Source organism: Cyrtonyx montezumae, unplaced genomic scaffold (genome assembly GCF_038088225.1).
Source record: "Cyrtonyx montezumae isolate F1298 unplaced genomic scaffold, pur_monq_1.0 scaffold_3, whole genome shotgun sequence".
Lineage (NCBI taxonomy): Eukaryota > Metazoa > Chordata > Aves > Galliformes > Odontophoridae > Cyrtonyx > Cyrtonyx montezumae.
Window position 1 is genome coordinate 41,435,321 of NW_027072034.1, and position 25,891 is coordinate 41,461,211.

A 25,891-nucleotide genomic window follows, 5' to 3' on the forward strand; every position below is an offset into this window, starting at 1 on the left:
CTGTGGCTGCCTTACTCTTGAGCTGGATCTGATAAACTGAGGAACCTTCACCTGTCCCACGTTGTTAGTGCTTGAAACTACCAGAAAAGTACTTTACTGTTTCTTCTATGTGTAAATCTGAGTTAATGTAGGCATGGTGGTTGTGTTTACTGTTGTTAAACACCATCAAGCATTGTCTATGGAAAATAAGGTATTTGCATTAATGCATTCTAAAGGGAGCATCTGCTTTTCAGGATCTGTGATCCTCATGTTTGCGGAAGTGAAGTTTGAAATGTCATGAGGCTAGGGCAGGGCCTTCAGTGATGTAGTATGGAGAAAAAGAATGTCATTTAGACATGGAGTCTAGTAGTAAGTTCAGTTTGAGATAAGTTGGGTTTTTTTAACGTTTTTTTTTTTTTTAGTGAACATAAATGTAATGACAGCGCTATGCAAACAGAAGAACAAACGACTTGTAGGTGATAAAATCAGGAATGTACGTATAGCATACAGAGTCCTCTTAACAAGTACCATGGAAGTGTCTGTTAAATATCATGTTGGTTTATAATTCTGTGTTGGTTACTGAAAGGTAGGACTTTGTAAAGTTGCATGTGAGGCTGCACAGAAGTATTTTGCTGGTATTTTGGTGAAACAAAGTAAAACTAACACTTTTTCAGCCTAGAGTTAAAAATAGAACTTCCTGAATGTCTTATCTGCTACAGATGTGACTTCTCACATTCACCAGCAAAGCTGGGCAGTATCATAGCTTTATATAGTCTTCAGCTTGTTTCTGGCTGCAAGAAGCTGACTGAAGAGGAGAGCATCCTTCCTGTAGGTATTTTTCTTACTTCCCATTGCAGAGCGGGGTGTGTGCTCAGCAAGGTTTGGCAGTCCAGCACCGCAGAACGGGTGGTTACCTGCTCTACCTGCTGTCAGAAGCAGCGTGTCCTCCCCTCCAGCCCCACAGTCCTGCACCTGTTGCACTGCTACTGGTGTGTATCCAACCTTGTGGAAAGCACAACCAGCAAAAATAAACGGTTGAACCTTGCATTTTTCTCTTTTTGGTGAGGGGGAGATTTGGCTGGTTTAGTTCCTGCAGCTGACGCCCTCAGGGCAGATGGATATTTCAAGAGCTTGTGGCAATTAAGTTTAATTCTGTAAAAAATTGACTTAAGCAAATGCAGTGAGTCAGTTTTAAACCCTCTTGTGTAAATGGTTTTTGTGAATGACAGTCCTGAGTACTGATTTACTAAACATTCCGATTGTAAACAACACATCTCTAAGCAAGCTCCAAGGTATGTTTCAAAGTAGGGATTCACTTTTCAAACATATTACAGATGTATAAAACCAACACAAGTGTCGTAAATGGGTTCCCCAGTAACTTCTTTCATTGGGTAGTAGCATTGAAATGGCTATTTAGAAGTGTAGGGGTGTATGTTCAATAGAAGTGATTCGGGTTTTTTGGTAGCAGCTTGGAAGTTCTCAGGAAGGGCTGGTGAAGTTGGCGTTGAGTGTTTCTACTGCTGGCAGAGAACCAAGGATATGTAAAGAGGGTATAGGATCAGGTAGGGATCCAGGGCTGTGCAGTGCCTTGGAAGCACATGAGGGAGTTGGATCTGAGGACAGATGGGTGATGGCAGGATGTGGAATGCCTCTAAGGAGGCTCTTAGCTTGGTGTGGAGACATAGGGTGCTTGTGGCAAGGGGTGGGGAGCAATGGCACTGTGAGGAGATGGCAAAGAAGGGTGGCTGTAGGAGGGGCTTAGAAGATGTATTTGTGTTTTCCAGTAAGCTGGAGTATTTCTCAGTTTGTTTTTTTCTACCTATCATTTCTGTGTGTGCTAGAGTAGGAAGGTCTCGTGCATCTGGTGATGAGTCTGCTGTGTCTTCTGGTAGTGGGCTGGATTGAGCAGATACTGCACTGTTAGCACTCTGGTGAATGGAGCTGACCCCCAACGGGAGCTGAATTAGTGACTATCCAAAACTCAAGTTATTGCTGTTTGGTTTTTTTTTTCCATTTTGTTTTTTGAAGACTTTTCTTTTTCAGGATATTTAATTGGCATTGGGACAAAAATGAAGTACAGTAGTATCAACACCCTTGAACTGACAGGAGAGATTCAAAAGATATCTTTCAAAGCTTTCTGAAAGAATTATTTTCAAGATGAAATATGTATGGAGAATGTTGAAACTGTTTTGATTTATATTTTACTTAGGCTGAAGCTTATTCACACGTACAGGATTAGGATTGTTTATGGTGAAATGCGAAGTTTAATATTGAGGCTGAAAACGTATGATGTTTCAGTGTTGATTTGTTTAATATTGGATTGGAGTTTAGACGGCTAAAAATGAGACTTTCTTTTAACCTTAATACACAATGCATTCTTAGAAAGAGTGACTTACCCGTGCTTGGGAAAACAGCTGAAATACTGCATGACTGTCTAATTCTGTAGCATAAACAAATTGTGACGCACTTCTCAAAGGAGGATACAGTCCAAAGTTGGACTTGAAAACATTCTCAGAAGAGAACTTCAGAATAAAAACTAAATTAGCATTTTTATTTTCTTTTTGGCATTGTAGGGATAATTTGCAGATGGAAAAAGTATTTTGCGTGTATTTGGAAGTTGCTGTTTAAACACTCACATGTCTTTTGTTTCTCTCCTTTTGGTTACAACTAAGGCTTATGATATTAAATATATGATATGATATATAGATAAAAGCCTCTGAAACTCAAACTTCAAAATAAATGAAGCTGAAAACACAAGAAAATCTGATTGAGAAGCACCACAACTGTTGGTCATAGGTCAACTGGAGGAATGTCTGTCTAGCTAGTCTGCAAGAGTGACTGATGAGAAACAAATCAGCCCGTTGATTTTCCATTATGAGCTAGAGAAATACAAGCTGCCTTGTTCTTTATAGAGTAAAATTGAAAATGCATTTATGCCTATACCTACTTTGACAGTAGGTAATCTGTCACATTTCAGTTAAAAAACCTGCATGTGCATGCTGTGATGTACTGAGTGATGACATCCATATAAAAACTTTGTGTTGGTTTGAGTTGTCTTGTCTTAGCTTTTCCGCCAGCTCATAGTTTATTCCAGGGAAGACCTTGTGCTCTTGTGGGTATGGGTGTACTGAGATATGTGATAAAAAGAGGCCCCACATGCTCGAGTCTGTGCACTGGACATTTGATTTCTGTGTTTAATGCAGTTGCCCAGATGGGCCAATCAAATTACAGAAATTACAAATTACATTTGTTGAGAAAAAATGTTTACTAGTACCAGCTTGCAGAACAGATGGTTAAAATGTTCTCCTTGGGAATCATGGTCCAATTTTTTTCTGTTTGAAGATTCCTTCTTGAATGCAGTCATTCCCCAAATCCTTCCTCGAGTTCAGCTATGTGTCTGTGCTTTGATTTTTTTTTCATTTAATCAAAACCCAACAAAACCAGGTACTTTTGGATCAGCTGTGCTTTTGCACCCGAACTGGATAGCCATACATTTGTCCTGCTTCTGTCTATCTCATTTTTTGCCTCTACCAGCTCTCTGTGCTTTGGCAGTGTTGCGCACTGGTTCAGCTAAACTTTTCCTCCACTTCCCATTACACCATGTAATGCACTGAATTTAGCAAATATTTTCTTTGATCACAATGAATGACTAGCCTTTGAATTGATTTGCAGTGTGCAGTACGATTGCTGTCCTTGTAGAGTGCTGGTTACATGCCTTCTCAGGATGGTGGTGTTGAAGGGGGGGGGAAGTTACCCACTGAACTGCATTGATTTTTATTTGGTTTTGCTTTTCCTTTTTGTTTTGAATAGGGCAGGCTTTTTTTTTTTCCCCAAGAGGTTATGAAATAAACAAAAAGTCTTCCATTCCACGAATGTGTACCCAAACACAAATAGGTAGGAAGAAGTAGGTGAATGTTTTTTGCAGTGTCATTTAGTCATCTGAAATTTCAGCTGTAGCCTCAGTGCTTCTGTTTTAGTAGCCATTATTACTTCTCACTTCACAATTCTGGAAGTTGGAGTTGGGAAATGGTCTGTGGAAGTTTTGCTGAGCCGTGATCATTTAAAAAAGACCAAAAAAAAGGATCCTAATGCTTTCTATCTTGACTGTCAAAAGCAATTAAGAATTGTTTGTACTCAATCTGTTCTTACTGATTCAAAGGTGTCTTGAAAGGGAGTGATCCACTGCTTTCATTTCTAATGCATTTGCAGATGTGGTAAATGTGGAAATTTTGGCACAGTGTTTGATACCCTAACTTTGATCTCCTAGGGGTGTCATGTGCTTAAGAAAAACAGTTTTCTCAGAAGTGCATTTTTAGAGTGGTGAGCGTGTAAGCAATCCTTACATGTAAACCGGCGTGCATGCTAGGCTGAGTTACACGATATCTGTCTGTGACTTCAGTAAAAGTAAAAAACAGACGGTGCATGTGGTTGAGCTTTCATTATTATATTTTTCAAGTATTTCTAAAATCTGTGCTATATCCTTGAAAACTGACATTAAATGAAACTCCATGGGTTATGCAGAAGAGTCCATTTTTGTGAACCTTCCACTGAAACCTGAAGTGCCCCATTTAGGAAGCTCGGTGCAGGTGCTGATGGACTTTCTCATGCCACAGCAGGCTGCAGTACATGTTGAATTGGTTTCTTCTGGGAGTAATCTTGTACATCAGTCCGTGCCTGTCTGTGGCTTGTATTTGGTAAGATGGAGCTGGAAGTGTTGTCTGGACGCTGGCCTGCTACAGGTGAGATGAGTCCTCCCAGCTTGATCTGCCAAGCAGCTTGAAGGCAGTTATGCATTTTCATTACTGCCCTTACTATTGACCGGGTCTCAATTTTTTTATCCTTGGACTAAACACTTCAGTGCTTCTCTGGAAAGCTTTTTTTTGCTGCTACCTGATAATTTTGGAATTAGTATCTGAATTACAACACGGATTATGTTGTGTGGTTTTTCCTTTTTCCCTAACACGTTACTTGTAAGGACTAAAGGATTTTTAAAAAGTCCTGTTGCTAAAGCACAACTCTATCGCACCTATTGAAACTTATTCTATTACGCTTTTGGAATCTCCTTTGTGTAATTATGTACCATGTATGAATATTGGTGGAAGTTCATGAGCCTATGACTGATTGCCCACACTGTTGTTCAGATATTTGGCTTGTTCCTTCCTTGGAGTCAGTTGATAAAGAAAATCATGTTTATTCTTGGCCTTAATCATGATCATAGGTTTCTTCACATTTAGAAGCTGTGGAGCATTTATCAAAGGCTTTTCTGTCCTCTTTAAGAATAAATTACCCTGTATCTGAAGCTCTGGTTCCATTAGAAACACCCCAAAACTGCGGACAGTGTCCTGGCTGTGGAAACTCTTTCCCCACCCTCCAGTCCATGAATGGAGTTCTTCAGAATGCAGCTCTGCGGGGATCATATGCTCATTTTTCTGTCTTTGACTGTTTACATACATAGTCCTGAGCTTATTCCTCAAACTGGACGAGCATTTTCATACTAGCAGCCATATACAGTTATTTTTAGAATATGTCTACTGTGAAGAAAAAGAGGTCGAGGTGTTATAAATGTTAATAGGCTCTTTCTGTAGGTTTATTTTTTGTTACTAGCAGTTTGCATTAAAAGTGAAATAGTTACCTTTTGCTGTGATTTCTGTCTGAAGGTAGGAAAAAAAAAGGGACGCATTTCTCCTGATCAGTCAAATGACCACATTTCTATGAGAACAAATCCCAAATAGTTATCAGAGCACTTCACTGAAAGGATTTTGAAACGTTCAAGACACTACACTTGGTACAAATTCAAACAGAAGAAGGTTTTTCTTTTTATTTTTTAAGAGTGGGAAATCTGTGCTATGAATAGAATGCTAATGCTGGAGATTTTTCTTGAATCCACATTTTACCCATTTGATATGCTTTCTGTATGGGCATGCTTTTAAAACGCTGCTTTTCTTTTTTTTTCAACAGTAAAAATAGCTTGCTGCTTATTGAAAAACAAGGCAGACCTGTGCCTCAAAATCCAAATGAAACTGCTGCTTAGCTGAGGCTCTAAAGAGGGCATTTATATGTTGTGGAATGAATGGCATGCCTGCTCTAGCTCCCGCGGGCCGGATATTTCCAAGGTATCAGACAGAGCTGTATGTACTGCTGTCTTCCCCCTTGGGATAGCAAGGCTTCTCCCTCAGCAAAAGCTGAAGAACCCCCTGCTGTGTACTGAGAAGAGTGGGGTGGGTGGGGGAGGGGGATGGAAAATACCTAGTGAGGTAATCGTATATGTTAAATTTCTTTTTTCTTTTTTTTTCCACCCAAACTGCCCTGTGATAGTTTGTAGGCTCCTTGTGCTTTGCAAGTTGGCATTGTTTTTTTAATCATTGTTCTTTGAGCAGCGTAGCTAGGAATTTCCTGTTCACGTTTTACTACAATGGTTTGTTTAAAATGACAGACTGCAGTCTTTTTCCTGACCTAGAACTAGATTAGCCTTGAATGTTGGAGAAGTCAGGCAAATAAAGAGGACAGACGGTATTTGCTTATGTCATGGAGGGTGCCCTTTTAACCGGGCTCAGTTGTATCAAATACCACAAGTCACGTTTCTTAAATATTTATTAAGACAAATAAACACAGTTATTGTATGAACTGGCAAGTCTCCAAATTCCGATCTCTTTGATTCTCATGGGTGGGTCACTTTTAATCAGAAGAAATATTTTTAATAAAGACTTAGCTATTTACTGGATGGCCGAATCCAGGCTTAACTCAGCTCTCCACTCTCCCCCCCATTGTTGTATTTACAAAACTCAACAAAACAATCATCAGCAAAGTTAGAATTACAAATCATGGCAGCGGAACACTCAGGAAGTGCTGAAAATGGGAACGAACCTGTAGTTTCTCAGTGCAACTGGAGTCTGTTTTAAAGAAGTAGTGTAATCTTCCCATGTACCACTATAAATTTGCTTTCAAACTGGGGAGAAAAATATCTCCCAAGCCCAAAAGTGTTTGATTCAGAAGGAGCTGCAGCATCCTTATACAGCTTCTGTTTATTTAGGACAAGTTCCTTGTATAACAGTTCTAACACATGCAAACTGCACACCTGTATGGATGGAGCTGTACACGTAACACTGCTGTTGATTTTTATCGGGAAAGAGATCAAATCTCAGTGTTTAAAAGCAACGGAGAACCCCCACTTTAGATTTTTACTTGACAAAAAACTAACGTAGCATTAATTGTGTTGTGGCAGAGTGTAAGAATTTTGTTCAGCCTGGGGGGATGATGCATTGACTGGCCTTAAACAGGCTGCAGAGCGTCAGACTCTGAGCCTGCACTTGATACACTGCTTTTAGGTATTTTCAATGCAAGAATGTCTGTGCAAATGTGCGTGTAAAATTCTGATAAACATGCTAAATTAATTTTCAAGCTGGGAGATGTCAGATTTGTGAAGCTGTGGTGTCTGTAGCTGATATGACACACAGGCATGTCATTACAAGGGTGTTGCCAGTTAAAATACTCAGCTGTTATGGTATTTCCAACTTAGCATCTAACTTTGTTCCACCCAGCAAACAGTCACATAAATAGGACTAGCTGTGGATTTTTAAAGGAAATATTTAATGTATTTTTAAAGAAAATAACTTTTGGAAGGGAAAATATTTGGGTAGTTTGCACGTGAATGTCTAGGGTAGGGCAGGGAGATGCCTTCAGGATACCAAACTTGCTGTGCTAAAGAAGCTTGCAGTGGATGTGGAAAATGTCACCATTTATATAAATCAGGTATTTCCGTGAGTCCCGGAACTAACGAGGCCTGGTTTCCTGTGGATTTGTGTCTTACGGCTGATTGACTTCAGCGTCTGGGAAGGTGAACGTTCTGCTGGATGCTTTTTGCCTTGCATTTGGGGTATTTGCATCCACTTGCTCCCTAGTGGATTTTCTGATACCTGAGGAGGTATGAGCATGAGCTTCTTGCTCTGCTGGGCCCCCTGCCTGCTCCGAGCTCCATAAATATTTGAATTGCTATGGGGCTTTTAGCAAAAAAAGCTGATTGAAAGAATGAAGGCCAAATAGACTTCTAACAATACTATTACTAAACAAATTCATTTCCATATTTTGGTAGGAAACCAGACTCCAAGACCTTGATGTGTGTATGTGTATATATATATATATAATGTCTCTGTCTGCTAACTTTTGGTAGGCAATTGGTTGAAAGAAAGGCCAGGTCCTTAAAACAAACAACATTTCCGTCTTTCTCTTTATAAAAAGAGCTATAATTAATTAATATAAGCACATATTGAAATTACAGTGTTCCACATCTTATGGCATAGGCATGGCTGTAACTATTCTCTGGAATGAGTGTTCATGTGGTTGCGTTATTACCAAACAAAGGGCAAATGTAAGCTTCCTTTGTAACTGTTGGGCGGCGTAACTTGTGCTATGCTGCCAGACTTTTTGGTCTGGTTTCCCTCAGGTGTGAGCAGGCAAGGCAACCTGAAGAAGAGATGTAGAGTCCTGCAGCAGATTTGGTGGTGAAATACCTGCTGTTAACGACCTCCTTGAACTGCTAGCAGCCCATGTTTGTCCTTGCGGGTTGAAGGTGTATCTCAAGTATAGAGGTTGCCATTGGTTTTGCTTTTAGCAAAGACTATTTCGTTTTTGACCTTCACTGAGCATAGATTTTTCTACCTGGAAAGGGCTGGAGTTCAGAGCTTGGGTGTGAATAAATAGTGCCCTAGATCCTCCGTGTGAATGCTCTTCATGTAGCAATATGGGTGAGTAGTTTATTCCACTAGATGAAGTAAGTGAGATGAGCAAGATGAGTAAGCAATTTCATTATGAGACGCTCTCAGTTGTGTCTAAATGCTGTGTTGCAAATTCGGCTCGTGCTTTGAGCTGGTTGGGAGCCAGGTAGCTGTGGTTAATGCATCTCTGAACCTGAGCTAACAAGCTCTGTGAAGGGAGGTTCTGTTAGACGAAGTGCAGTGCCATGCTAAAGTAGCTGGTAACTGTATGCTTCCAGGCGAGGGCTGAGCTGCTTTGGGTCTGCCCAAAACATCCTAGTTGGACAAATTCTAGAAGCGTCTACCTGTAGCATAGTGTGGATAATTAATTTACTGAGTGAATTTACAGTACCTCTACTAGAATATTACTTTCTTCAGAGATAAGCTACCTTCACTTTCTTTTGTGTAAGTCAGAGGCACTAGACAAGTCTTGTGTTTGTGAACATTAAATGCATATTAGCATAGTATTTATCACCATGGATTCATTACAGATGCCTTCATAATTTTCTTATCTCTTGATTGGCAGTAGTACAGTATTTTGTATATAATAAACTGCTGTTAAGAGAAGATCTTTGAAATAAAGCCATGACTTCAGGAGGGTTTGTATTATTATCCAGTCACACTAGATATGTGGAAGGATAAATTTAATCTCTGCAGTGGATGATTAAGCTACTCTATTAAAATACTTTGTAGAAGTACAGAAAGGAGACTTTGAGGTTTCTTCTGAAACTGCTTTAGGCTCATCACCCTATGCTCTCAGCTTTACGAGTGGTAGTGCCCTTTCTGATCTCTTCTCATAGCTGTTGTAAAACATCAGTCCCAAAATGTTGTCTCACTGTTTTAATTGCGCCTTCCTGGGCCCAGAGAGAGTGGGGTTCAGTGGTACTGACCGGGGTTTGGAACATAGTCCCAAAGAAAAGGTCTGCTGCAGGCATGTTGTATAATGTTACTTTTTAAACTCCCTCAGGAGTGCTAACGATGGCATTCCTTACCTCATGGTGGTGTTGAGATTATAAATGAGTAATGTGATTGTATGAATACAGTTAAAACAGGAGGAACGTACAGATTCATCTCTTGTTTTTTGGGTTTGTTTGCAAACACTTATGCTTGTAAATCACTTTATAAAATCACTGATACTTAAACGCTCTCAGCTACAGCCTTCCAAAGACAGAAGACCTCAGCTTCTCAATTGTGTATTGCTTTGCTTAGTTATCTGAAATAAATCTTCATGGATGACATCAGGAAGAAAATTAGGAATGAGTAAGCTTAATTAAAGGATAGGATTGTGTGATCTTTTTCTTTACGTTTTATTTCTCTTCCTTTCTAATTTGTTACCAGACACAGTTTTTAAAGGAGCATTAGAAGTTGTTGGAGTTTATTGATCTTACAAAATTTAAGCTACATTTGCCAAGCATTATATGATAAACAGAGATATGCATTTTCCGGATTTACACTTTTTCCCATCTGTCAGATGCATTTTTTAGCTGTGCGGTTTGAGTTGCGTGTTTTTTGTTAAGTTGGTGGGGATGAGTATTAGGTGTTCTCTGCGCAGAACTGTTGGCAGTTCAGCAGCTTAACCTATGGGGAATTTACCTGATACCCTTACAGCTATGGCTTTCCCTGACGACTTTTGGAGGTGAGCAAGATGAGTGTGGCTGTTGACAGTGTGCAGCAGGAAAACCAGTATTTGTAAATGCTTTTAATTTGTCCCTCCAGTGTCTCCTCCATGAAGCACAGTCACTGAATGCTGCTTCTGTGCCAATATTAAAATATTTTTAACAGGCATGTATACGTATAAAATCAGTTGAATAACACAGTGATTTTTGCCACTCACAGATGTGTACGGCGAAGCCCATGCCTGATCTGGATGATACGTCTGAGAGTGTTTTTGTGATTCTCTTGTTTTTGGAAATTAGATGTCAGATAAGTTCAGAACAGTGTAAGAATGTGCTGTGCTTTGTAAGGCAAAATAGATAGGTTGCTCTGAAAGTAATGCCTCCTATTCATGTCAGTGGAAACTACAACAGATATGAAGAACACAATAACAAATGAGCAAGTTCTTAGCTGCAAAACACTGTTTTTCAACATAGTCATCACCATTAGCTATGCAATTTCACCAGTGAAAGAGGAAGAGCCTGCATGCTGCTCTTGTAACAGTCTGCACCAGCAAAGGTGACCCACTGTTGCTGTCACCACTGCTGGAATGCACCACTCACATCCACTGTTCGGTCTCTGGAAATGTTCAGCAAGCATCAGTGAACGTCAGTTAGTGCCATTTCTTCTGCATGGACAGAGGAATTCGGTGACACACCTTTGCTTCCACGTCAGATGCCATTGTGTCAGACTGCCCCTCGGCTGCCATCTGTCACGTGGCAACAACATGCAATAGGATGTTGGTGGGAAGGTTCCATCTCTACTACTGTAGCACCACCACCGTGAGCTAACAAAATAGGAGAAGCCCTCAGACACGGGGATGAATAGTTCACTATGGACAAAGTAAATGCATTATTGTGGCTACTTCTAAAGAAAGAAATAAAAGGAGAGTTAATGTTGTAGCTCTGATGATGGTGATTTTTTCCCTCTTGCCCATGGATTCTGATGGATGTCTAAAGCTGCCGGAAGAACCTGACCGTGCTTATTGTCATGCTGTCTTAGGAGCTGTTGAATTCCATAACATGCTAGACCAGCTGCTATTGAAAATGGCACTTGTGCAATTTGTTTTCCTTTTAAAAGCAATTAGTCTATATGCAAGAGCTCTTTAAATATTTTTCTTACTTTCATACTGTTCTTGGATCACATAAAATGTTACATTGTGAAATAATCTTGGCTCAGTTGTCGACAAATTGCGGCTTATCCTTTTAAGAGTTCTGGATTAGTATTATGGCAGCAACGATGCCAACCTGTCCATTGCTTCTGTCAGTGTTCGTTTTCTGGGAAGAAGTAAATGTGGAATAGTTCCTCTTTTGTATGTTTTCTGGAATTTTGAGAAGTACATATTATTCAATCAGTAGAAATGTGCTTGCGTCTGTGGATGTCTGCCCTTCGCATTGCTGTGGTGCCACCATCATGTTTTAGAGATGTCCTGTGTAGCTCACGTGGTGCCTTGTGTTTTGTTCTCAAGTATCTATGGCTTTTTTCATTAGTCTGTTCTGAGGAGTTTGTTTTTTGGCTGTGGTTGCTTTTGGTGTTTTGTTTTGTTTTTTCTCCTGAGTAGGGTGAAGATCAGTGTTCCACTTAAGTCTTGACTAATTTATTTATTTTTTTAACCATGTGTATTAATCAGTGCTGCTCCTTTTGCAAGGAGCCTGAGAGGATTAATCATCTGCAGAAAACTAACTTCTGCAGGAATTGGAAAAGCTAATGCACTGCATTAGTCATCAGATGCATTGCTCAGTACACAGCCAAAGGGAAGGAGGAAGGTCTAGACCAGTCATATCCGTATAACTTAAACTTCCACTGAAACAAAGCAGAACAGCAAGGCTTCACTGGGTGTGAAAAAGATAGAGAAGATGACTAGAGATTCAGCAGCATTGCTTTCCAGCCTGGTGGTAGAAAATACCGTGTTAATTTTGTAATTTTTTTGCTCTTTTGATGATGGATGTAGGGGAAATAAATATAGATGAAACAGCAGTAGTGGTGTATGCTCTTTACTCTTCCGACAACTTTAATTCTGACAACTTCAGAAGTTCCTTTTTGTCATGCTGGGGCAGTAAGGAATTAGAAGTACAAATAAGAATCATGTGGATTTAACTGTGGAAGAGCCGAGTGTGATGATGTATGTAAGTATCTGAGTTCACTTACAGTTAGGCAAGGCATGCGAAAGGAAGCCAGACAAAGGCTCACAGCAGAGAGGATAGGTTTTTCTGTCAACATTTGTGGACTAGGGAATGGTGAAGAAATCTTTTCTTCAAATTAGTTATTTAGCTTTGACGCAAGCATGAGGGTTTGGTTGTATTTTGTGTTGTTTTTAAATGTTTGTTTGTTTTCCACTTGGCTGCCTTCTTGCCTAATAGGTAATAGTAGAAGATTTTTAGAAAATGATACAACATGAAAAAGTGTGGAGCAGAATAACTACATAGGCGTCATTACCACATTTTTCCTGGAATTTCCTGTCATGCTTGCATGATCCCCTGCCTTCCCCATGCTCTGCTGTTTCCCTTTCGGTTCACACAAGATTCTTAATAGCCTTTGAGTAGCTAGTGGTAAATTTGTGAAGTCCTGGTCCCTTAAACAGATTTTAGTCACAAAGTTTTCAACACACGTTAGGCATCTTCTGTCTGGACTGGCAATCGTGGTTTAGTCTGCTTCGTGCCCTCCTTATTACTGGATCTCCTGAAGCATTGCTTAACTCAGCAAAGCAAGCAGGCTTACAGTGCCTCTGAAATCTGTGAATTTTCTCTTTCAAACTACTTGGAGACTGAATCACTGCATCTTTCAGTAATGAGAAACAGGTGGAGTTGTTGGGAAAAGTCTGCCACCTGCCTCAGATTTTGCTGGTCAGCTCTGAAATTCAGGACAGTTCTGTGTGCCATCCTCACTTCAAAGCCTTAGAGTCTTTGATGGTTAGGTTTCCCACACATAATTTTGAAGAAAGCGGTTAGGTAGTACTAAAAGAAACTTGAAGTTCAGATGCTTCCTCTGCTAGTAACAACAAAGAACTATGAAATGCAGGGACATTTTCTTTGATAAGGCTTCATATCATCCCTGTGGGATCAGTGACTTTCTTTATTTTGAAACAGAGAGAGCATCGTGTCCCTTCTGTTAGCACTGGGAAGAGCTTTGGTTTCTAATATGTCTGTTCTAAACCTCCACTGCGCTTCCAAATCCATCTGTCCAACTTGCTTTTTGCTGTGTACCAGACAGGTTTCTTGGAAATATGAATGTTTTTCTCTTCCTTCCTCTGTTTCTCCTGAAATTAATTGAATCTGCATCTCTGATATCAATATACTTGTTTTTGTTTGTTTGTTTTTCTTCTTGATGTTGCATGTGAATGTTGTATGAATTAAGGTTAGAGTTGGTGATCTTTGAGAAAAAAAGAGGAGAAGCTGAGAAGAAATTTTAATTGCAGTTACTTTGGAAAAAAAAAGTTTTTGGAAGCATGTCATTGAGGATATGTCTCAAACTACAGTAGCTGTATCCCTTTGCACACTTTTTTTTCAAGGGTTTTTTGGTCAGTCAGTCATTTTAGCAGTTAATTTCCTTTTGAATAATTATTACCCAAGTAGCTCCTAGGGTTTTATTGTTGTTTTTAAACAGATCTTAACAATTCAGTATTTTCAAAGCATCTGTATCAAGTTCCTGTGTTGCATCTTGACTTTCGTGAACAATGACAGAAGTGTTTGTGTTGTGCATCAATGGTACTGGGAGGTAACTCAGCTTTCATACGAAAGTACTTTTGGAATTGATGGTGTAATTGGAGGTAGGTGGCCATGCTGAGTGTGCATGGAGGAGAAACAAGGCATGTTCTGAGAGAGACTAGTCCTGTCCTTCCCTGTCGTACTGTTCACCTTGCTCATAGCCATTCTCTTCTCCAGTTCTGCTGCCAGTCCACTCCCTTTGCCTCTCCTATTTCTCTATCTTCTCTATCCATACCTTCCTGCACCACTTCTGGCTTTCTCCTCAGGCCACCTCCTCTCCTTCTGGCACTCCTCATCCTTCTGTGTCATGATGTACCTGCTTATTTCTGTTCATGAGTGTTGTTCAGGTGCTGAGTGGATCACACTGAGAGTGGAGAAAGAATATAAAGTTTCTGCTCCAGGAATTCAGCAGTTCTGGGCACACAGTAAGGAATAAGGGTGTGCTGGAAATGTTTTTTCTCAAGCAGCTCTGTGATATCCTGGCACATGGGAGCTGCGAGAGGTCTGGAGGAACCAGTGCATGTTCTGTGGAGTTTAAATCCACAAAGATCTGGGCTTTCACACTTCAGAAAGTTACCCTGAGTATGTCTGAGATTACATTCTTACCCTTCCACTCTCCTGTGCCTTGGCCAAGCTTGAACTCTTTTACACAGGGGTAGTAGGAATCCTGAAGAGGTCAGGGCTCAGTATTTGTTGGTGGAAATTGTGAGCATCTGCAGGAATGCTAATGTGGAGGGGAGAAGGGATGGCTTTTTTCCTATTTTATTCTTTCAATTGGCTGAGCTGTTTCAACTGAAACTTTTCACCAGAGATGAGAATGAGACATGCCCCGTGGGAGAGGAACTTCAGTGAGAACAATTTCAGTCTAGCAAAATAAAAAGCAATCAAAAAATTTCCTAATGAGGTAATGCTTTATGAAGTACACCAGGCTTCTAAATGGATAGTTGGCACTACATTAAGGTGATGTAAATGATACTTTATACCAGACTGGTATTTGGGCTCCTACAATTTTTTTTTTATGTAGTACTTCCATATAAACTTCAGTTACTTATTCTGCAATGTACATCTTTTTCAATGTTAACTAACACCGCTCTTACCAATACGGAAAATATGCTCTAGGTCAACCACAAGATGTTGGGCTAGCTGCAGGAGTTAGCAGCTAGATTTTTGTGGCCAGGGTTATGCATAAGGTCAATTAGTTGATGACAGTGGTTCTTTCTGACCTTGAAATATGGACCTGGTCAGCAGGGACCACAGTGTGCTATGACAATGGAAGTCAGAGGCTTCCCATGGCTTCTGACTTCCTTGAAGGCTTAGGGCCATGAAGAAGGGACCTGTAGCTGGCTTTCTGTGGCTCTTTCTCTCAGAGAAGATAGGTTTTCCTGAAGCTGCTCTTGGATGGGGAGTTGAAAGCTATGCCCCAAAATACCTTTGTAGATTAACTGCAAAGGAGGGCTTAAATATAGAAGTATAAGCAAAAGCAAAAGATTACCCTCAAAATATGTTACTCTGCAGTGCAAGGCACCTCTGGGTGAGCAGTATCCAAAGGGATACTTTCTAAGAGATACCCATACCTTCTAGAGGGATTTGTCATAAGCAAACAATAACAAACAAAACAAACCACAGAAGTTGATTTCCTGAGTTGCTGTAAATGGAAGCATGTTTTTAACACTCCTTTTCCAACACAAATGTAGGAAGCTGGCAAAATAGCTAATTTCAGTGCTCTAGGAAGGTTTAAAGTGAAATAATCTACGGAAACAGAGCCTCTATTTTTAACTTTCTCAGCCATGAGAGATGGGGAGGAAGAAGAAGAGGCCATCTACTGTCGAAGTCTCATCAGTATATTACCCTTTAAATTTAATCTGATTTCCACTGCTATTTTGCTGAAGAGGTGGTTGTTACATGTGGATGTTCACTTATGTACAAATTTAACGTCAGTGTAGATCTAAAAACATGCACTGTCTGCTGTAATTGTATTTTATCTCTTGTTAACTGATTTTTCTTTCTTTTCTCATTTTTTTCTTGTGCTGAAATGTTATACTCTTAAAAATATTTGTGTTGATTTAATATCTTGTACTGAAAAATATTTTTCTAATATTTCTTAAGTATTATTAATTTGCAGTTTGAGCAGATTGTCTTGCTTTTTTTTTTTGTTATTGTCCTACTATTGTTCCAAAAATTTACATTATTTCTGTATTTTATAAGTGCTTCCATGTATTACTTACTTTGAAGTACTTTATTGATCTAGCTTGAAATTTAAATACAATGCATTGTGTAACTACTGGCAACCATAGAAACAATAACATCAAACTTCATAACTTCAATCTCTTGAAGACTTTCATATGAACATAAATCTACATAACTATCTTTTTAGAATATATTACTAATTACTAAATTGATTGCGAATATTCTGCATTAGTTTGCATGTTTGGAATTAAGGACTGCAGGAGATGAGTATACTTGGAAAGCTGAAACATTCCTGGGATACCCAATGTTTTCCCAATTTTTAGTTGAGTTTTCCTAGAAGCAAGGAAAATGGGGAGGGGAGGTGAGGGGAGGTGGCAGTCTGGAGTGTGGAAGCAGTTGTAAACAGGTCTTAAGAATTTAACAGGTGTTAAGAATTTTAGAGATACCCTTCATCTTCCCCACCTTGCTGTCTGTATGAACACAATATATTTGTAGCTTAAATGTATTTGTATTTGTGACTGCAGGTTGAGAACGTGGATAATAAAAAAGCTTACAAAGTATTTTAGACCGACATAGAAAGTACAAATAATTTGACAGCTACATACGTAACTTTAACATCGAGGTGAGGAGCGAGCTGTGAGAAGGAAATGTAGCCAAGGCTGCAAATCACTGCAAAAGCATTATTTTTTTCCTCGGGCAGTGACAGGGCTTTAAATAAGCAGTGTTTTTATTTTTTTTAATAAGGTGGCAATAGCTCCAGTGGTATAGAAGAGCAAAGATTTTTAGGGAGATGCAGTCTTCTCTAGATCACCCGATAAATTTGGATCATGGGATTATAAGCACCTTTTTCCTTAATGAGTTTATCTTCAGACCACCTTTAGTGTCATAAAGGTAACCACTAATTGTTTTTTGTAATAACAGTTAAAATATAGTTTACTGGAGCTTTTAAATAAGCAGTTGAATTGAGGTTTCCTATGTGTGTGTTAACATAAAGAATATTCACTGCTGTCCTGTCCGTCACCACCTCTAGGCAGCTGCAGCATGTGCCTGTACCTGCTGGACTGAAGGTTTCTCTCATCTGGAGGAGCAAAAAAACAAGTTAAATAATGATGTGACTGCCATGTATTGCAAGAAATTGAGATTGAAACCAAAAGTATCGAAGATCATGTCAACGTGTTTCCACTCTGGTTGCTTAGAGTTACGTCAAACTTATTCGGTGTTCAGGAGAGCTACTGAAGTGGTGCCGTTGGATCATGTTGGTTGCCCTCGCTCACTCCTACATCAAGTACTGCTTTGTTAATGGAGTTCAATGACTGAAGCAGCAGTCTGGGAAGCCTGTCTTGTGCATCTGGACAAGGCCTGCTGGAACACCATGGGACACCCTCTCTGATGGCCAATGGGTGCCCAGTAAAGGCAGGGACGTGGCCTAGGGTGTGTGCCCTGGGGGCACTTCTGCAGGCAGCACTCCTTTGCTCTGCAGGCAGTGGGTGTCTGGCAGTGCAGTAGCACATTAGCAGACATGAGCATAAATGGTGTGGGAGCCTATAAAACTTGCAGGAACGCAGTAATTAGAGGAGAAATGCCATATGTGGAACTTTTGGGAAATTTATAGGATACGTATAGCATCGTTTTTGAGGAGGATGGAGAATGAGTGAAGCAGTTCTCCAAAGTTCAAATGAGAAAATCTTGAATTTCTAATGTTAGCTGACAATATAGAGTTTTCTGGGTGTGAGACATTTGTTTACTGTTTTACCTCACAAATTGTTTTTAATAGGATGTATGTGAAGTCATGGTATGCTGAGTCTTTTGGCACTTGTCTACACATCACTTTGTTCTGAGACTTGAAAAGAATGGTCTCTTGAATATATATTTTTCCAAGCATTGTTTTATGCTTAGTTCAGTTGCATTTACTTTTTCCTCCCATTGTTAATCGCTTTCTGCTTTATTTCTCCAAAAAATGCTTTTGGTAACTTTTAAAATGTGTATTGTATTTTTTAGTTATAATTGAATAATAATTATTGCTGGAAACAGTTTCATGAAATTAATTTCAGTAAAGTTCAATTGAATATATTTTTAAGTACAGCAAGTTTTTGCAGGATGGGTGCTTAAAATTTAAGACATCAAAGAACTTAATACTTTTTTCATAGTAGCGCTGATTTATTTGTGCATATAGACATGACAGATGTCTGTGTTTAATATCATTAAATTTACCTCTTGAGAACACTAGTAGTTAAGTGTAGTTTGGCTGTAGTGTATTCTTCTCTCAGACTGCAGAAGTATAAAATACCATCAGCATGGTGTTAGTTGACTTGTTTTCTAGCATGATGAGCATTCTGAGTGTGTGGAAAGGGTTTTCTTTGATAATAAGCAGCTTTAGACCTCAGCAGAGTGTGATTGTGCATGTATCCCAAGGTTCTAGTGCCAACCTCTGCATCTGCAACTGCTTGACTGTTTCAGACGGAAGATTAACGGGTAACCTCAGTTTTTCAGCACTGTTTTTATCAAAGAATGTTTAAGTTGAGCCTTATCTCTGCCATGTGACACCATAATTGTATGTGGTGCAAATTAGTAAATAGATAATATGTATTTATCCCCAGGCTGTCTAGTTGCTAAAGAAAGATAGAAGGATTGAAGAGGCTTCCAGGAGGGCAAAGCAAACTGTAGCAAATGTACAGAAGCTTGAATTACCAGTGGCTGATGGAGCACTTCAGGAAAATGTGACTTCCAAGGTTTGATGAACAGTTTAGTTCAGCAAGGTCAGATTTGAGGTAACAGGCTTGTCAGCAAACACTGACATCATCTTTTTGGATGTAGGACATGTGGGGTTAGTGAGAGAAGAACATAGTAGATGGGAAGGCAGTTGTGAAGACCTTCCGTTTTTGCCTTTGTGTTACTCTAGAGATAGAATCATTACAGTTGGGAAAGACTATTAAAAGCACACCGATGTTGCTGAGTGATGGGAGTGGGCTTGTGACTTCTATTTTTTTTCCCAGTTTTCCACCACCACTGTCACCTGGGATGACTGAGCAAACAACCGCGTGGTGCTGAGTTGCTACTGGGTTACACTACCACAGTTGTGTATAAATACGCTCATAAATGCATCTTCACTGAAGCACATTTCAGATTCATTGTCCTGGTTATTCTTAAACAGTTTGGTTTCAGATTTCTAAGCTCCTGGTTAAACTCCCAGTTTTCCTTGTCCTTCAGTTTACACTTTTGATTCATGGCTCTCCTTTTTATTGTTATTATTTATTTATTTATTCTCCAGTGTCTGTGAGCCTCCTACTAGCCTTCTTTTTCCTTCTGACTTCTTTCTGGTTCGAGATGTCAAGTTACCTGCTGCCTAAGCTTCAGCCCTCTAGCTGCTGATCTTAGTAGACTCTGGCCAGCTGCTTTGCTGCCCGTGACTTGGCTTGTCTGTGCATACCCAAAGTATTTTTTGAAGTGCTCATGGTCAACCTTACCTTAACCAGTCTGTCCCTGTTCTTTCTTGTTCATCCTCTGTAAAGACAATAAACAATAGAAACAAAAGCGGGTTTCTTAAAAACACTGACTTCTAACCCAGCTATGGTTTTTGAATAACTTTGCTCATCTTGATAAATAATGGTGTATTTGCAGCAATGTTTGTGTCCTGAATTTGATCATAGCTACTGTTCAGAAATGTATATCTGCTTGGAAAATTTGTCTGTGTGGCATGTTTCAGCATTATGACTGGAAGTCACATCCGTACTCCTTTATGTTTCAACAGAATAACCCAATATTTCTTATCTGTTTTGATTTTTGGAAGCATTCTAAAGGAGAAAAATAAGTGTATTGTTGTTGCTTGTTAATAATTGCTTATTGTTTCTGTGATGCTAAACAGAAAGTAGAATAGAAGGGGTCCTTGGTAACCAATGTAAGCTTATCTAAAAAAGAAAAGTGTAACTCACCTCCTTTGCCTCACAAAATCTTAAGAATTTGGGGTGTTTCTGGTCATCTAACCTATCTTGGATTATATATAGCCGAAAACACGTATTTTATAAGTTAATGTATGCTTTCAATTATATTACTGTGTAAAACATTGAGTTAAACATACTGATTTGATGCTAGTAGCACTCTTCTCATGTGCTTTTTGCTTTAAAAAAGAATGGCAATTACTGCAAAATGCAGTGCAGTTCTAAAAAGACTGAGTTTGAAGTGACCTTTAGAAGAATTAGTGCTATTATTTCCTTGCTGTAGGGTAACGTTTTACTTCTAGGGGAAGTATGTCCCAGTGATGACTTTTGAATACAAGTTACCTTCTTCAAGTGTTTGTCCCGTGCACAGAATCTCTTTTGTGCAAGTTTCCATTTGCCCTTTTATACTGTGGATTTATTTTAATTAAGTGTTCAGCAGATATTCAGAAAGTTACTTTATTCAGAACGTGAAGTTGTGATAAGTGGTGAAATGAAGTCGTGTCATTTGGATGAAGAAAGTTATAAGGGATTTTTATACATGAAGTTTGGTAAAATTTCGTTGTGCTTTTGACTAAGCAGTATGTAACTGCCCAACCTTGTTTTGAAATCTAGCTTATTTTTATGACGTGGGGATGTCACTTAATCCATGTGATAGGATGGAAAGTGGAGAGCTCAGTGTCTTGCAGAGCACTGTAGCATCAGGCCCAGTGATGGTCACCAGTGGTGACACCTGCCTCAGGTTGTGGTGATGTAACCTTGTAGGTGGCTCCAGTTTTGAGCTTTTGAGACAGTGCCCAGCCTTGGTACCAGCAGAACATAAACATTATGTGTGTACTCAGTTTTTAGAGGTCTTTCTGGATAGCCCTGTTGACTGTGACCAAGGCATGAGTGGCCTCAGGGCTTCCTTCTGCAGAGGCCCTGGGGTGTCCTGCTGACCAGAGTGCCCTTCATGATGGGAGGGTGACAAATAAAGGCAAGCAGACACTCTTGCTTTTCTCCCCACCAGCTGCAGAACAACACTCCTCAATTCTCAACAAATTGAGATTGAACCCAAGAGACTGTTTCTCCTACTTATTTGTTGAGGAGTATCAAATTTTGATAGATGTTTTCTAGCTTTGCTTTTGGACTTGTCCAAAGTAAGAAAGAAAGTCAAAGCCCTGTTGACAGTTGCTGTTCTTCTCGCCTTCCGTTCGTTCCATGCAGTTTGCTTTGATTGAGAAATTGCTGGTACATTTTCAAAGCATGTGAATTGTAACCTTTAGGATTGGTATTTTCCTCTCAGTCTTGACCCACCTTAGAAGACAAGGGGACCCTGGGTGTCATTTCAACATGCATATTGTCTGAGAAATTATGGCTTAAGCACCTAGGTATTGTCTGAGAGATGGCAGTTGGTGTGCTGTGGAGTTTCTACTTTGGGAATACCTTTTTGATTTTGTGGTCAAGATCTTGAAAAAGCAGGTTCTGTTTAACTTCATTTGGTTTCTCCAAAAATTTTGGAATTTTTGCTCAGTCTGACCTAGAGATCTCAAGCAGCCAGGCCCCTCTCATGTGCCATGGGCGGCCTGAGGAGCTAATTGAGAGTTTTCTGAAGTGTTGAGTTTTTAGTTCTGTTTCCAGAACTTCTGGTAACAAAATTGCTGCCCCATACTAGCAGTCAAACTGTGGTGTGGGAGTATACCTTTTCTTTGAACACAGAAGTGCTTTGTTATTATTTAAAGGTTGAATTATCCTGTGGTTTGGGGGTTTGAAATTACATTATTAGCAAAGTACTCTAGAGCTGAGAACAGTTTTGATGTAATTTATCTAAAATGATATTTTGTCGCTGCCTGTTGCTTTCCTTCCCACCTGCTCCCTGCCATGAACTAATTCAGGCTGTTCCACTAGCTGTTTTATATTCAGAAAGCTGCAGTAATACATTACAGAAGCCTCGTGGGTATGTGGAATGGATAAGGGTACGGCATAAATCAGCAAGGAGGAGTATAAACACATCATAATCAGAAACCATTATACTCACCTTTTGAGATTTATTTTGCACGTTGTATTCTGTTTAACTCTAATTGATACAGAAAGTATTAATAAAACTTGGGTTTTCAGAAATGTCTGTTTTATTGCACACAAGTACCGTGCTTCTGCTACTCAAGGAAAGCATTTGAACAGAATTGGAGGGGGCAGGAGCAAGATTATGCTCAAAAGTTGCTCAGCTTAGTTTGCAGAATTTTGGTGATAAAAGCATTGTTATGTATTTCAGTATCTGCTTTTGAAGGGTTTATGAATCCCAACATAATGAGTGTTTGAAAAGCATCGTTACTTTTGGAAAGGGTAAAGATTTAAAGTTAGTGAAGACTTAGCTAAACAATTAATCTGAAATTATGATTGGCTCTTTGACATGCAAAATTGGGCTCCTTGGATGACGGTCACTTACACCTCAGGTGTATAATCCAGTATACAGAAGCAGTTAATGTGGAAACTGGTGCCAGAGGAATTCTGCAGTTGTGCTCATCAAAAAATAAATCTGTTTTTTCACTTGACTTAGTTAAGTCAGTGCAAAACACAGGGAGAAACTTTCCATTCATACTTTAAACTTTGTATGTTTTGACCAGTTGAGTTCAAGATACATAAGTCTGAAGGTGATTCGGTTGTGAACCAGTGTTATGCTCTGTCTGAAGGAATACCAAATTGGAGCAACTTTGGATGTGATGTAAAAGAGCAACGTCAAGTTAATAGTCTGTGTGTCTGAAAGAAAGCTTTTTATGTGTCCTTTTTCTTACCAAGTTTCCTTCAAAACCATTAATTAAACTGTTCACGCATGCTTTATAACAATGGAATGAAAACTGGTTAGGCCAGATGCATTGACTTTCTTGGGTTGTCCTTCTCCAAAATGAGAGCATTACACTTGCTCTAGAAGCTGGAGCAGTGGTGTGATGAATTAAACTTCTTGTAGTGTGAAAGGTTAGACTATGACGTGCAGGTTTTATTTAGGAATAAAGGGTGAGGGTGTGTTTGTATAATAGGCAAGCATGTCTCATAAATTGTTCCAAAGAAAATCTTGTATATAGAGCAGTAATTTAGGAACTGATGTCTAGACCGCTTTGAGAAATTGTAAACATGATGTCTTCAGAACAAAACCATGAGAGTTTAAGAAAAAGCGCTGCACACTGTATCTTTAATATGTGACTGAACACCAGGGAGATCAGAAGTAGTTCAGCACTGTTTAGCCTGCCTGACTGCTAGATTAATTACTGAAAGAATGCATATGCCACCCCATAGTAACATCTTTCTTGAATACATCAGTTTTAGGTTTACATAAGTACATGACATGAACTGTGCATTTGTCAGTAATGGAAAATCTCTGAATAGCCATGCATGGGTTTATGCACATCTTTACTTCATTAAATAGTTTATATACGTTTGAGAATCCATCAAACTCTGTTATTTGATCTAAATAACTTGATGCTTGCACAGTTGTATGGAACTGATCGAAACATTATAGTTGTAAACTAGTGAAGATAAATACATATATCCTACTGTAGTCAATTTTGAACGTTTAGTCTGAAGAGTATTTGAATAGTTTGAGAAGACAGGTAAATGTAATTGCTCTGCTTACTGTGTGGAGTTATATGTATTTTGGTAGTGATTGACTGCTGTACTGGACCACTGGAACGGCTTGTTTTCCCTCCTTTCTGCTCTTGGGAGAGAGGAAGAAATTTGAATGGTTCAGGACCAAAAGAATATATATTTATATATAATTATATATATATAATTAATAGTTGGAAATGTGTAATTGAAAAGAAATGTGTTATAGTGTTATTGTTTTCGTTTTAATTTTTTAAGGACAAACAATTACACTGCTTTGACATCATAAAGAGGATAAAGCCTACAAAGCTTCTGGTATTTTTTAGCAGTGACAAACTCCAGCTTTCATATTTGTGTTCTTTGCAGTATGGGAGAAAAACTGGCAGGACTGCATGCCGTTGTAATTAAATTGTTAAACATAGAAACTTGAAGGGAGAAGCTTGTCTTACTTGTTTGGGGAGTCTCTGTCAGCATATTTAAATGAAATTTTATTTTGAAACTGTATGTTTGTGATTATTAGCACATTCCTAAGCAGCATGACTGTTTTGTGATCAGATTGTGGTGGTATCTTCAAAACGTATGAAGGCACTCGTGGCACTGTAAACTGCATCTTTTGTATTCATTTACATTATTTTTCTTATTACAGGATTACAAAGCCATTGACATTTGCTGACTGTGTTGGTGATGAGCTTCCTTTAGGATGGGAAACTGTTTACGATCAACAGATTGGAGTGTACTATATGGACCACATAAATCGTGAGTAGATAGGCAATTATTTTTAGGAACATCAGCAGGCTGATGTTAACTGATGGTACTATCTTTGTTTCCGATACTGTTTATGCAACTCATGTTACAGCAAGAGAATGCATACAAGTAATTTCTTGCACTATCTGTTTCATCATCTTTTAAGTGGGGGCACAGCCCTTCTTTCCTTTGTAAAGAATTTTATAATTGATGACAGAGATATAGTGCATAAAGTTGCTTTGTTTTGCTTTGTCAAACTATGAACAGACAGCAGTTTTGTTGCTTTTTGTATATATTGAAATGTCCATGCTATATTCTTGCAGTTCATGGCTTTCTAGTGATGGATGCTTGGCTCTTCTATCTTCAGAAACAAAATCTGTTCTGAGAGAGCAGTGCTGATTTTTAATCAGAAGCAGTAGCAATTACAGTAATGTCATCTATTCTTACGCAGCCTATATTTTCCACTTTTAAAGTACTGTCACAAAATTCAACAGATGACCACTTGAGAAAGGGAACGATTTCTGTCATTTACCTTTTTGGACTATTGCTGAGCTTTATATCACTCCTATTTGGCACATTTTCCAGTTCTAGTCTTAAAGTAATATGTCTTATCTATATAGCTTTGTACTACTGCTGCTGTTACTGCTGTGTTGCTATCATTAAGCTTCTTATCACCAATGAGTGAATGCTTTCAATATTGTGGGAACTGGCAGTTGGCAGGGTGAGAGGAAAGAAGAAAGTGGTTATGTGAGCTATCACAGTAATGGTAAATAGTATAATCTGTAAAAACAGCCTCAATACTATCTCCTTGAAATCTAGTCAATTAGAAAATAAAAATGTAGAAGTAGTTTTTGTCTTCCTGCCATTGCTGGCATTATTTGTCTATTGTGATTGAACAGTTACTCATTTAAAATAAACGGGAAAAAAATCCATCAACAGCAGAATAACAGATGTTCTCATGATATTGTTTGGCCCTCACAGATGCTTGTTTGTTGTGAAATTAAGAGTCACAATCGAATAATAGTTTTAGAAGAGCTGTTGATCTCAAGGATGGATACCCTAGCCAACTGGAAGTTGATAAATAAAGATTTTGCTCTATTTAAGAGAAATAGAAGTTTCAGGATTGCTGTTTAAACTGTTCTGGTAACTTTAGTTAATGCTGAAGGTAAATGAAGAGCAAACTTTGTGCTGGGGGTACAGTAGTGGAGTGCATTTGTACCAATATATGTGTACGCAAAGGCATATGTTGAAAACAAAACAAAACACGAGGATATTGGAAGCTGTTATGCCCATAAACTTAATGCTTTAGAAGCCACCGTAGAAGATGGGTAGAGCATGAACTCCTACTGCAGTGCTCTGACTAAAA

General features: G+C 39.0%; 1 protein-coding gene across 3 annotated transcripts in view; it reads left to right on the forward strand.

Annotated features, from left to right (window-relative positions):
• Positions 1–25,891, forward strand: part of WWC3 (WWC family member 3) — an 88,995-nt gene that overhangs the window by 7,398 nt on the left and 55,706 nt on the right. For all 3 annotated transcript variants that reach the window (XM_065741360.1, XM_065741361.1, XM_065741362.1), the window contains exon 2: positions 24,428–24,537. In XM_065741360.1, coding sequence (XP_065597432.1) covers positions 24,428–24,537 — 110 coding nt within the window. The remainder of the gene's footprint in view (positions 1–24,427; positions 24,538–25,891) is intronic.